This window comes from Urocitellus parryii, chromosome 1 (assembly GCF_045843805.1).
Source record: "Urocitellus parryii isolate mUroPar1 chromosome 1, mUroPar1.hap1, whole genome shotgun sequence".
NCBI classification, from domain to species: Eukaryota; Metazoa; Chordata; class Mammalia; order Rodentia; family Sciuridae; genus Urocitellus; species Urocitellus parryii.
In genome coordinates, this window is record NC_135531.1 from 263,558,884 (window position 1) to 263,571,778 (window position 12,895).

Below are 12,895 nucleotides of genomic sequence, written 5' to 3' on the forward strand. Positions count from 1 at the left end.
TTAAAATCTGTAAGATTTTATTGATCAGAATAATTACTTTTAGGAAGTTGAGAGTTTCTAACAAGACACTAAATATGGCTTTCTTAAAAATGAAATTATTCACTTTAGAAAGCATATAAACTTAAAACTGATGAATATTGGTAGCAGTGCTTACGAGTCTTCAGCATAATAGAAACTTCATTTTCACTGTTTCGTAGAAACTGGTCTATTAAGAAGTGAATGTTGGGCTGGGGAATGTGGCTCAAGCGGTAGCATGCTCCACTGGCATGCGTGCGGCCTGGGTTCGATCCTCAGCACCACATACAAAACAAAGATGTTGTGTCCGCCGAGAACTAAAAAATAAATATTAAAAAATTCTCTCTCTCTTAAAAAAAAAAAAAGAAGTGAATGTAGAGCTGGGGTTGTGGCTCAGCGGTAGAGCGCATGCCTAAAAAGGGGAAGGCCCTGGGTTTGATCCCTAACACTACATAAAAATAAATAAATAAAGACATAAAAAAAGTGGAATCATCTTAATAAAAAAAAGAAAGAAAGAAAGAAGTGACTGTAGATCTAGGTAGGCAGAAAAGACCTGTGAAAACCCTTCAAGTGTAATTCAGGACTCACCTTTGCCAGGCTGAGAGGGAGAGCCTATTTCAGTTAAATAACAAAGCAAAATAATGGACAGAACAAAAAATGTACTTTCCATTTTAGAAGACTTTTTAAAAAAAAAAAATTTTAGCTGTAGTTGGACACAGTATCTTTATTTATTTTTATGTGATGCTGAGGATCGAACCCAGTGCCTCACACATGTGAGGTGGGCGCTCTACCACTGAGCCCCAGCCCCTGCCCTAGAAGACTTTTATTAACCTAAAATTAACTTTTAAAATCATGAAGTGTTTTCTAAGTCGACTTTTTGTTTTTAGGCTCTAAGTCAATTTAATCCTAAGTAAAATCCCAGATAAGTACAATGAAGATAATTATTATAACTACCATTTATTGAATAATTATAATATTCTAGTCAATATATAAATAAGCATTTTATGTAAATTTTCATTTAATTCTCAGATGCCATGATCTGCATTTTATAGATTAGGAAGTTGAGGCTCAGAGCTGTTAAGTATCTATGAGGCCCACGGTCACATAGCTCAGAGATGGTAGAGATGGGTTTTGAACAGTACTGCCTCCAAAGCCTATGCTATTGTTTAATGGTAATCTGCTCAACAAATGAATAAACTCAGCTTTTGACTAGTCTAATGTACATACATGGTTTCATACATTATCTTAACAAAAGGGCACAAGTGTTAAGAACATGGTAACTGTGATAAAATATAAGCATGCATCTTTTTACAGACTAGTGATTATCTTTGAATTAATAAAATCACATATTGTTCCATATTTCCTTAAACCAGAATGTTGAAAAACTAACATTTTTAAATTGAATTGATGATAAGTTTTCATTTTGTTTTGGGGTGTGTATGTGTGTGTTTTATTTGTTTTTGTCTTTGTTTTTGTAGTGCTGTGGATGAAACCCAGGGCCTTTCACATGCTAGGCTGCTTGCCATAGAACTTTACCATAGAACTATATCCCTAGCCTGCTTTTTGTTTTTGTTCTTTTAATTGTGGATTACTTTAAAAAATTTAATAGGTTTTTCAATTTGCCTGTCTTAATGTTGTCAAGTGTTCTGGGTTTCTATATGATAGATAAAAATTTAGCCAGAATTTTCCCAAATGTCTGGCTGTTCTTTGAAAAATCATTTGGGTACATTTGGAAAAGTTATCATTAGCTGTTCTTTAATAAATCAGGAACTATTATAGATTCTGTTAGGGCAAATCGAGCTATATGAATATAGCAAACTAAAATATAGGTTTATTTCCATATGTCTTAGAGTAATGGTTTTCTTATGGGGGAATGGAAGTGGAGATGAGGAGCATTTGAATTACAAGGGCCTTACCCATACCTTTGAGACTCATCTTCTTGAGCTGCTGTTACCATGCAAGTACTCCAATAATTTCTCAGGTGAGAGGGCAGGAAAAAAACATAAGGAACATTGCCCCATAGAGCATGTGTCGTGTTGTTATAAAGAAGCTCCAAGCTCCAGATTACATAGATCAGAAAGAAGTTGATCTTGGTAGGTACATGCAGGTAGTTATGATTTCAGGAACTCCTCATTATTTATTTTCTAATTGAATATTGGTGGATTGCTTTGACCCCTCTGATAACTTTGCTGGTAAGTTAATTGAATTTTAAAAGGGGAAAGAAAGGACACGTATACTTATTTCTGGTTTCACAAGTTTCCCTTTCTTCAGTTGTATCCCTTGCTAATTTGTTCTTCACTTCATTCTCTGCAGTTCATTAGTGCTTTGTCATTGCAGTTAGAATAAAGTCCAAGCCACATAACTTGTTTCTAAGAGACTTCATGATCTAATCATTGTTAATCTTTAATATGATTTCTCACATTCTCCTCACACTGTGGTGCTGCACTACTCCAAAACTACTCCAAATGTACTTTAGTTTATATCACTCCAGACTTTGATTCACAATAGCGTGAATCTCTCCCTGGGACCTTGTGCCCAGATGTGCCTCTGAGTTGTTTCCTTTTTATCTATTAAGTCTTAGGTGTCAGCATTTGCTGACCTTCCCTTAACCTTCAGTGACCAGACTTGGTGCCCTTCATATGTGCTCTTATAACATCATATAACCTTTGACGCTAATGCTGCATTGCAGTTAATTTCACGTTTGTCTCTCTAATATCCTCAAAAGCAAGATTATGTCCCGTACACTGTCGTGTTTATTGTATTCAGGACAATACAGTACACACACTAGGTGCTCAGATGTTTGTTGTGTTGATGAATGGTCATCCTCAAGTAATAAGTTGTCTCTAGTCGATATGAATGTTTTCTTGTAAAAACATTTTGAATAGAATTTCTTAGCAATGTGTGGCATTACGGCTATATATGTTTTTTTTTTTTTTTATATTGGATCAAAACCAATTATTTTCCTCTCTTACTCTTGTAGGTCCAGAGAAAATTCTTTATGGGAAGTCAAGTTCTAAAGGTCTTTGCAGCAAAAGGTGATAAGGTGAGTTAACTGGATCATTCAGTTAGTGCTTCAGAATTGAACTGTCATTTGATGAAAGTGGAAAGTGGGGCTTTTGAAGTTTAAAATGACATGAATTCTTGCAACAGCATTGGGAAAATTCACTGACCTTTAACTGTGAAAATGGAGAAATGATAAATGAGTTTGTCTTAGCATGAGTAAAACACTTGAGGACATAATCCTACAATTGGAGACCAAGTATATATTAAAAAGAAAACATTTTGAATGACTTCATTTAGGTGTGGGAATTTCATGGTCAAATGTTGAGGGGGTCAGGGTCAGGTTGACATTTTGATTTTTCATAAAAACTGAACATATAGAGCTGGCATAAGCATCCTGGAGAGACACTTCAGTGGCTCACTGAATTACTTCTATTATTGAGGAATTTGATCTTTTCCCCCTCCCTCTTCCTACTCTTTTCTCACCTCCCCAGAATTTTTGCATCCTATACTCATACCTGCTCCCTTTGTAAATATTTTCTTTCTGACTACCTAGTCAGAACTTACTTACGACTGTTGTTGAATCAGGTTTCCAAATCCATGAAGTATTTAAAATTGAAATTAGTAAACTGAATATAGTTGGTTTGTCTGGGAAGAGGTAGGGTGTTGGTATAACAGGTATAGCCCTCTTATTATCCTCACTTCTGAAAGGTAGCTGGCTGTTGATCTAGATAGATGGGTATGCCGTTTGTTATTCTATAAGAAAATTAAAATTAGAAGAAAATGTGTGGATTCCACTCACTACTGAATGGGATAAATTAGAACACAGTTGAAATGGGGAATCTTCATATTTGAGAATTCTAGTTCATAGGTTTTTCCTGAATCAATTCTCAGAAATCATGTAGGTCTGGTGTGTACTGTCAAACTACAACTTGTTTTTAACTTCTGCTGCTGAGGTTTTAAATCCCATTTGTCCCTTTACGCAAGAAAATTCTAGTCATTTTGGGAGAAATGCTGCATGTGCAGTGAGGAATGTCATGTCACTAAGCTGTGCTGAGAATCATGTGTTGGGTGATTATCTGGATTTGATAGCCAAGGGCAGCCTTGTGAATTGTGTAATTAGAATCTGGCTATATACAGATAACTACTTCCTACTGTCAAATAAAAATGTAGAGACAAAGCTTCAAAGAAGGAACTTCTATTTGGGAATGAAGAATAGGATTGTGACTCAGGGCACACACACACAGGCCTGGTGGCCTCTTTTGTGTTTAAAGAACAAAGGAAAGTTTGGGGATCTTATTGTAAACTTTAGCATTTGCACAGAGAGTCAGTCCTCTGTGCAAATTACTAGGAAAGAAAGTCATTGCCACTTTGGTGCTTGAGGGAGCTGGTGAGCTCTGCTCATTGAGCTGTGGCAGTTACTATGTAAAGCTGCTTTTGAGATTGTATTAGTGTTTTGTCAGTTGCTAAGTACTGATAGTCATAAAGTTGCGCTCTCATGGGATTGAGATGATTCTGTGAGGCAGTTCCTGAAGCAAGCATCAGTGGTCTTATGCTTATTTTGTCAGTGAGTATTACTGTCTCCAAATGGATTTTTTTCTTTTTTTTTAGTTGGTCAGAACTCCATCCCTGTAAGTTTCCAAGCAGTCTCTGTGTTCCCTTTTCCTTTCCATGGCTTCTCCACTCCATTTTTGTGGTTTGTGGCAGAAATGACTTCATTTTGTATAATGAATTTTCAGTACTGTACATTGTAAGGTCACTTCAGTATCACTCAAGAAGAGATATTTTCAGATCTATTGGCAAAGGATGAACAACTCTTTGATGTCAGTTTTTAATGTGGTGGTCAAAAAATGGTATTGGGGTTTATGAGGTAATGTTGTGATCTGTGTTAATACATGCATCTTTCTTAAAAGGCGGCAGCAGTTGCACTTTCCTCCTTGGTTCATGCCTTGGATGAATTAGACATGGTGGCTGTAGTTCGATACGTTTATGACAGAAGAGCTAATCCTCAAGTTGGTGTAGCTTTTCCTTATATCAAGGATGCCTATGAGGTAAAACCCACAGGTTTATTTTTTTGTATTCTCCCCGCAACCCATCCTTTATGCTAAGCAGTGCTTTTCAACTGTTAATATGTATGCTAATTACTTGAGGATCTTGTTGAAATTCAGATACTTATTCTCTAGATCTGGAGTGGGGCCGAAATCCTACATTTCTTGAAAACTTTCAGGTAATGTTGATATTGCTGGTCTATGAACCAAGTTTTCAATTGTAAGGAAACAACATGACTTATAAAAATATTTAAGGAGGTTTTTATTAAATCAGTAAGGGTTAACTGTGATCTTTTCTCTCAGTTCTTGACCTTCTTGACTTCAGAATCAAATGGGAAGAGAAATACCTCCACTTTAATAAATAGGGATTATGAATAAAGGTTGAGGATATGATTTTTGTTGTGATCCATGTAAAGTCTATTTGGGGCTTTTCTGTTTTAAAAGATCTGTATTTAAAATATAAGTCTAGATTCCTTACCAGAAACATAAAGTGAAAGCAAATATCTTGACTTGCAGGTCAGCCTTCCAGACACCCTGCCTTTTCTCATTTTTTCTACTTGGTCATGCATGCGTTTTACAGTTTGCATTTAGTAGACTTTTTTTTTAGTTGTCAATGAACCTTTATTTTATTTATTTATATGCAGTGCTGAGAATCGAGCCCAATGCCTCACACATGCTGAGCAAGCACTCTACCACTGAGGCACAACCCCAGCCCCTTAGTAGTTTTGTTTTTAAGCATTTCTTTAATGTTTAATATTTTTCATATTGTTTGCAGTTGTGAATAGTCAGTAGCATAAGTCAAAACACTTTAGTTTTTCATGTGCCAGATTTGAGTTTTCTGATTTCTGAAAATTTCTGTTGTGCCATTTTTACAACATTTGGGACCATTTTTATATTTTTTCCTTTAACTTTATTGTTTCTACTTTTGTCCCCTTCCTTACTCATTAGTGCTTAGTGTACGTGCAGCTGCCTTTCATGGAAGACTTGCGGCAATATATGTTTTCATCCCTGAAAAATAATAAGAAATTTACTCCCACAGGTGAGTTTATTTCCATTTAGTTCACTAATGGCTCTGCATGCAGATTTGTTCTTGGGCAATCACCTGGCTCCAGTCATTGGTTGTTGATAAGATTTCACAGGATGGAATTGGTTGGTTCTGTTCTTATACTCCTGAACTATTTTTTCAGTACTAGGAATAGTTTTGCTCTGAACTTTCTAAATACTGTCTAGTTCCCCCTTCTGACTTTGAGCATGTGTCTAGGGAATAGCTTGTTGGTGCTGGATGTCTGTTCTCTGGTTGTGATCAACTTTGCCCCTGCTGAAATGAATTGGTGTGCAGTATCACACCATGTCCTACATACATGAAAAAACTTGGAAATTCACATGACGATACTGGAAATGGGCTTTTCTCTTTGCCCTCCTTTTATAGTTTGCAGTAAGGTTAAGTCTCATAGTTATGTACTTCTAGCATCTAGGAGTTACTTGGAACTTAATGAGAAACCCTGTTATTTGGCCTCTGGCTGCACATGTAGGATATTACACAGAATGAGTCTCAGAGTCACAGGTCCAGTCTTCCTGAGAGCGCACCATTTAAGACAACTGTAATAAAATGTAGCAGGGGACAGAATGAGAAAATATACCTAAAAGAACAACAAACAATGGTAGATAATTTATTCTTCAAGTTTAATTTATTATCCGTGTCACTGTAGGATTAAGGGGTTGTAGGTGTGTTCTTCCTGTGTGTTGTTTTGGTTCGACCTTTTCGGAGCAGTGTGCTGAGAAAAGGGTAAGAATTAAATGGGTTCCTACAGCTGGGATCTTTGTCGTCCTTCTAGAGTTGAGGCCCTCTACGTCATGGTGGAGGCAGGAATGGACCTAAATGTATAAAGTTGTCACTGTGTCACAGTCTTATCTCTACCTCTTGATCATTTCAAACTTAAATGAGTAGAATATTTTTTTAAAAGAACCTTGTTTAATAATTATTTTATAGACATAAATCATCAGAATCTCAAAAATCAGATATCTTTAGATCTGTTGATCTGTTTTCTGTGTGTTAACGTATTTCTGTTTATATTCTTTCCTGTGGAAAAATGGATTCTTAAAGCTGTTTAATGTATTTCCCTAGTTGATGTAGGAGTCGATGTAGTCATTGTAGGAGTTTGAAAGGCCAGAATAATCTGGCCTGATACTAACTGGTAGTAGCAGGTGAAAATCACTGAATGTTCACATGTGTAAGCATCATCTCCTAGCTAATTCTATGTGGACGCTGCACTCGTTAGCTTAAGTTGGTGATAGCTATGCCTTTGTCTGAAACCTTCTCTGGAAAGTTCAAAAACAGGAAAGAAATGTGCCACAATACCTACCTCTGTGCTCTTTCATTTTTAGTGTCTGTACAAAGGGATATCTGAAATGGTGAAGAATAGAAGCAAGGTACTTTTGAGAGACTGCAGGCATAAGGTACATTTTACCTTTTGCCTAGTGACTGTGAATCCAAAAACAGTACTTTAGTTCTACAGCTGAACTGCTGTGAATCAGCACAACAGAAGCATTTAGGAAAGAGTTGTTTTTCATCCACATCGCTTTGGACTATCCCAGTTTTGTTTTACTTGGTAATTTTTTTTTTTTTTTTTTTTTTTTTTTTTTAGTTGTAGATAGACACATGCCTTTATTTTATTTATTTATTTTTATGTGGTGCTGAGAATCATGCCCAGTGCCTCACACATGCGAGGCAAGCGCCCTACCACTGAGCTACAAACCCAGCCCTTGGTAGATTTTTTTTTTTTGAGGAGCACTTTCTTGCTTTCTGTTGGGTATTAGAAAAGACGAAAAAAGGTTGTCATGGAACTTTAGAATATTTTGAATAGAGTGGGGTAAGATATGTACATGGATGTATGTCTATGTAGGAGGAACTGATTCTAAGAGGAGAATCAGCTCACTGTATGTATGTCTTCCTGTTAAGGTTGTAGACTCTGATAAAAATTACATTAAGTATTAGAAAGTTTATGCGTCATTGCCATAGGGGTTTCCTTTTTCTTTTTAATGTTTTTCTCTTTAGTTAACTACTAATTTTTAAAAAGTAGTCAAAATAAATAGTACACGTTCTCTCCATCATACACTCGCCCCACCCAGGAGTTGGGCCTTCCATCTCTCCGTTGGAAAGAGTTGCTTCAAAAGCTGCCTATGATGTTCTTCAGTTTTGAGGGAGTCAGAGAAACCTGTGTCCTACTGTCATCAACTTCATCCAGGACTAGCATATTCCTGCCTCTCTTTTTCACTCCCCTTCCTTAGCATAAATATACAATTTAATCCAGTCTTCACCTTCCATTTCCTCTGGCTTAAGATTCAGAAATACACATTTTATATTTTTCTGTACTTTTGTTCCTCTTGAATAAATTTGTAGTGTAACTTCTCCATCTTACCTCGATGCTACCTTTATGACAAATGTGGTCCTGGAACACTTTTTCTCTAGTACTGATTACATTATTATATAGTTTGTCTAAGCTCTCCTGCTATTTTTATATTTTAAAAAAGTCTCATTCACATGAAATACAAGAGAAAGGCCTGGAAAAGCATAAAAGAAGAATCTGCTTTTTATTAAGCCTTTCCTTATTTTTTTAAAACTAACCTTATTCCAGGAAAAAAAGAAAAAAAGAGGGGGGCTGGATTCTAACTTTTCCTTCTAAACGCTCAGAATACTTTTCTCTTTTCAAGTAGCTCATTGAATGATGAATATTTTGTTCAAATTTCCATGGAGAAGTCAAGTTTTCCTGTGGCTGTTGTTCATTTTTTCTGCAGTAGACTCTTTTGCTTTTGATATGATACTCCATTGTCAAAGGTTCATCAAATGGAGGAGCTGAAAAGAACCTAAGAGGTCAACTACTCTAAAAAGCTCTTTCACAGATTAAAAAAACAAGACTCAGGTTAAGTACTTGCATACATACAGAATATTTTTGGCAGAACCAGGACTATATAACCTGCTAGTATTGCTGTACTTATAAAATAGAAAGCTTTTGTTTTAGTGGAGAATAATGTGAATAATCCTTTTTTTTTTTCCTTTCTGCTTCTCTGTTTATCCTTGTCTTAAGAGGCACAGTTGAGTGCTGTTGATGCTTTAATCGATTCTATGAGCTTGGTAAAGGAAGACAAGGAGGAAGACACCATTGAAGACTTGTTTCCAACCACCAAGATCCCAAATCCTGCATTTCAGAGATTATTTCAGGTGAGAGAAGAAAGATAAACCAGTCATATTTGTAGCAAATGAAAAGAAAGCTAAGTGAAAAGGTAATTGTCCAGTTCCAAATAAATCTAACCACAGAGGGCTTCATTTGCTCTATTTAATAAAAGAATAACATTTTCCTGATTTGTGCTGAGGAAGGAGAGGACAGAATATTCTAGTTTTGGATGAAGTTGATGACAGTTGGACACAAGTTTCTCTGACTCCCTCAGAACTGAAGAATGCAACAGGCAGCTATTGAAGCAAAGTCTTCCCCAGAGAGGTATGGAAGGCCCATTCCTAGGTGAGGTGAATATGTGAACCTATGGACTGTCCATTTTGTTTCACTTCACAAAACATCCTTAACTAACCCAATCCATATTGGGGCCTGTTTTGTTTTGAGTTTTTTAAAATTATTCTTTTTAGTTATATGTGACAGTAGTTAAAATACATAAAATGCATTTTAACATCATACATGCATGTAGTTTAACTTATCATATATACATGTAGTATAACTTTTCATTCTTGTGGTTATACATGATGTGGAGTTACACTGGTCATATATTCATATATGAGCCTATAGGAAACTTACCTACAATTCATTCTACTGTCTTTCCTATTCCCAACCCCACTCCCTTCCCTTCATTCTCATTTGTTTAACTCACTGAACTTCTATCCCCCCACCACTGTGTGTTAGCATTTGCATATCAGGCCTTTGGTTTTTTGGGATTGGCTTATTTCACTTCACGTGATAGTCTCCATTTCCATCCTTTCACAGGCAAATGCCATAAGTTCATAAAAACAAAAGTTTTTATGGCTGAATAATATTTCATTGTGTGTGTGTATCATATTTTCTTTATTCATTCATCTGAAGGCACCTAGGTTAGTTCCATAGCTTAGATATTGTGAATTGAGCTTCTATAAACATTGATGTGGCCATGTGACGATAATAGGCTGATTTTAAGTCCTTTGGGTATATGCCAGGGAGTAGGATTACTCCGTCAAATTCTTATTCCATTCCGTGTTTTCTGAGGAATCTCCATACTGCTTTCCACGCTAGCAATGTATGAGTGTATCTTTTCCCCTACATCCTTGCCAACATTTATTGTTGTCTGTATTCTTGATAATTGGAGCCTCTTTTGAATCAAGAAATCCTCTGCATGATAGAAACTGCCTGTTTTTGGTTTTGTTTTGTTTCGGTGTTTGGAATTCCTTTATTTTATTTTTTTTTTTAATCTTTTTTTTTTTTATTGTTGGTCGTTCAAAACATTACATAGTTCCTCATACATCATATTTCACAGTTTGATTCAAATGAGTTATGAACTCCCAATTTTATCCCGTATATAGTAATCTGGGTTCTCTCTCTTCTTCTCTTCGTTAGCATGGCTAAGGGTCTGTCAATTTTATTTATTTTTTCAAAGAACCAGCTTTTAGTTTTGTCAATTTTTTCAATTGTTTCTTTTGTTTCAATTTCATTAATTTCAGCTCTGATTTTGATTATTTCTTGCCTTCTACTTCTTTTGCTGTTGTTTTGCTCCTCTTTTTCTAGGATTTTGAGATGAAGTATGAGATCATTTATTTGTTGGTTTTTTCTTTTTTTGAGGAATGAACTCCAAGCAATGAATTTTCCTCTTAGGACTGCTTTCAATGTGTCCCATAGATTCCGATATGTTGTGTCCGTGTTTTCATTTAACTCTAGGAATTTTTTAATTTCCTCCTTGATGTCTTCAATAACCCATATGTCATTCAGCAACCTGTTGTTCATTCTCCAAGTGATGCTTGATTTTTCCTTTCTTCTTTTATCATTGATTTTCAGTTTCATTCCATTATGATCAGATAAGATGCATGGTATTATCTCTACCCCTTTATATTGTCTAAGAGTTGCCCTGTGACATAATATATGGTCTATTTTTGAGAAGGTTCCATGTGCTGCTGAAAAAAAAGTGTAACTACTTGATGTTGGGTGGTAAAGTCTATATATGTCAATTAAGTCTAGGTTATTAATTGTGTTGTTGAGTTCTATAGTTTCCTTGTTTAACTTTTGTTTGGAAGATCTGTCCAGTGGTGAGAGAGGTGTGTTGAAGTCTCCCATGATGATTGTATGGTGGTCTATCAGACTCTTGAACTTGAGAAGAGTTTGCTTGATGAACACCGCTGCACCATTATTTGGGGCATATATATTTATGATTGTTATGTCTTGTTGGTTTATGGTTCCCTTGAGCAGTATGAAGTGTCCTTCTTTATCCCTTTTGATTAGCTTTGGCTTGAAATCTATTTTATTAGATATGAGTATGGACACGCCTGCTTGTTTCCGCTGTCCATATGAGTGGTATGATTTTTCCCAACCTTTCACCTTCAGTCTATGGATATCTTTTTCTATCAGATGCGTCTCCTGTAGACAGCATATTGTTGGGTCTTGTTTTGTGATCCATTCTACTAGCCTGTGTCTCTTAATTGGTGAGTTTAAGCCATTGACATTTAGGGTTATTATTGAGATATGGTTTGTACTTCTATCCATATTTGTTTGTTGATGTTACTAAACCTGATTTGTTATCCTCTTTGACTACTTTCCCCCCTTTACTGTCCTACCTCCCATTGTTGGTTTTCAATGTTATTTTCCATTTCCTCTTCCTGCAATGTTTTGCCAAGGATTTTTTGAAGAGATGGTTTTCTAGCTGCGAATTCTTTTAACTTTTGTTTATCATGGAAGGTTTTAATTTCATCTTCTAACCTGAAGCTTAATTTTGCCGGATACACGATTCTTGGTTGGAACCCATTTTCTTTCAGTGTTTGAAATATGTTATTCCAGGATCTTCTAGCTTTCAGAGTCTGTGTTGAGAGATCAGCTGTTATCCTGATTGGTTTACCCCTAAATGTAATCTGCTTCCTTTCCCTTGTAGCTTTTAAAATTCTTTCCTTATTCTGTATGTTGGACATCTTCACTATAATGTGTCTAGGTGTGGATCTCTTATGGTTTTGTACATTCGGCGTCCTGTAGGCTTCTAGGATTTGGGATTCTGTCTCATTCTTCAAGTCTGGGAAGTTTTCTCGTATTATTTCATTGAATAGGCTGTGTATTCCTCTGGTGTGGAGCTCTGTGCCTTCCTGTATCCCCATGACTCTTAAATTTGGTCTTTTGATATTGTCCCATATTTCTTGGATGTTCTGTTCATGGTTTCTTAGCAGACTTGCTGAGCTGTCTATGTTCTTTTCCAGTTGAAATACTTTGTCTTCATTGTCTGATGTTCTCTCTTCTAAGTGATCTACTCTGCTGGTAGTATTCTCAATTGAGTTTTTAAGTTGGTTTATTTTTTCCTGCATTTCTAGTATTTCTATTTGTTTGTTTTTTATTTCCTCTATCTCCCTGTGAAATTGATCTTTTACTTCCTGGATTTGTTTGTCAATGTGATCTTTCATTATCTGATTTTGCTGTCTCATGTCTTCCTTGAGACTCCAGATCATCTGAAGCATGTATATCCTGATCTCTCTATCTGACATTCCATCTGTTGCACCTATTACCTCTTCTAAAGTTGAGTTGACCTGCATTGCCTGTGGTCCTTTCTTTCCTTGTCTTTTCATACTGCTGGCGTTTCTTTCTGCTTGGTGAAACTGTTGTGTT

The 12,895-nt window shown here is 36.1% G+C and overlaps 1 protein-coding gene across 1 annotated transcript in view; it reads left to right on the forward strand.

Moving 5' to 3' along the window:
* The window catches only part of Xrcc5 (X-ray repair cross complementing 5), an 88,024-nt gene that overhangs the window by 22,756 nt on the left and 52,373 nt on the right, over nucleotides 1–12,895 (forward strand). The window contains exons 10-13 of the mRNA XM_026402366.2: nucleotides 2,996–3,058; nucleotides 4,929–5,066; nucleotides 6,012–6,102; nucleotides 9,149–9,282. Of these exons, the coding sequence (XP_026258151.2) occupies nucleotides 2,996–3,058; nucleotides 4,929–5,066; nucleotides 6,012–6,102; nucleotides 9,149–9,282 (426 nt within the window). The remainder of the gene's footprint in view (nucleotides 1–2,995; nucleotides 3,059–4,928; nucleotides 5,067–6,011; nucleotides 6,103–9,148; nucleotides 9,283–12,895) is intronic.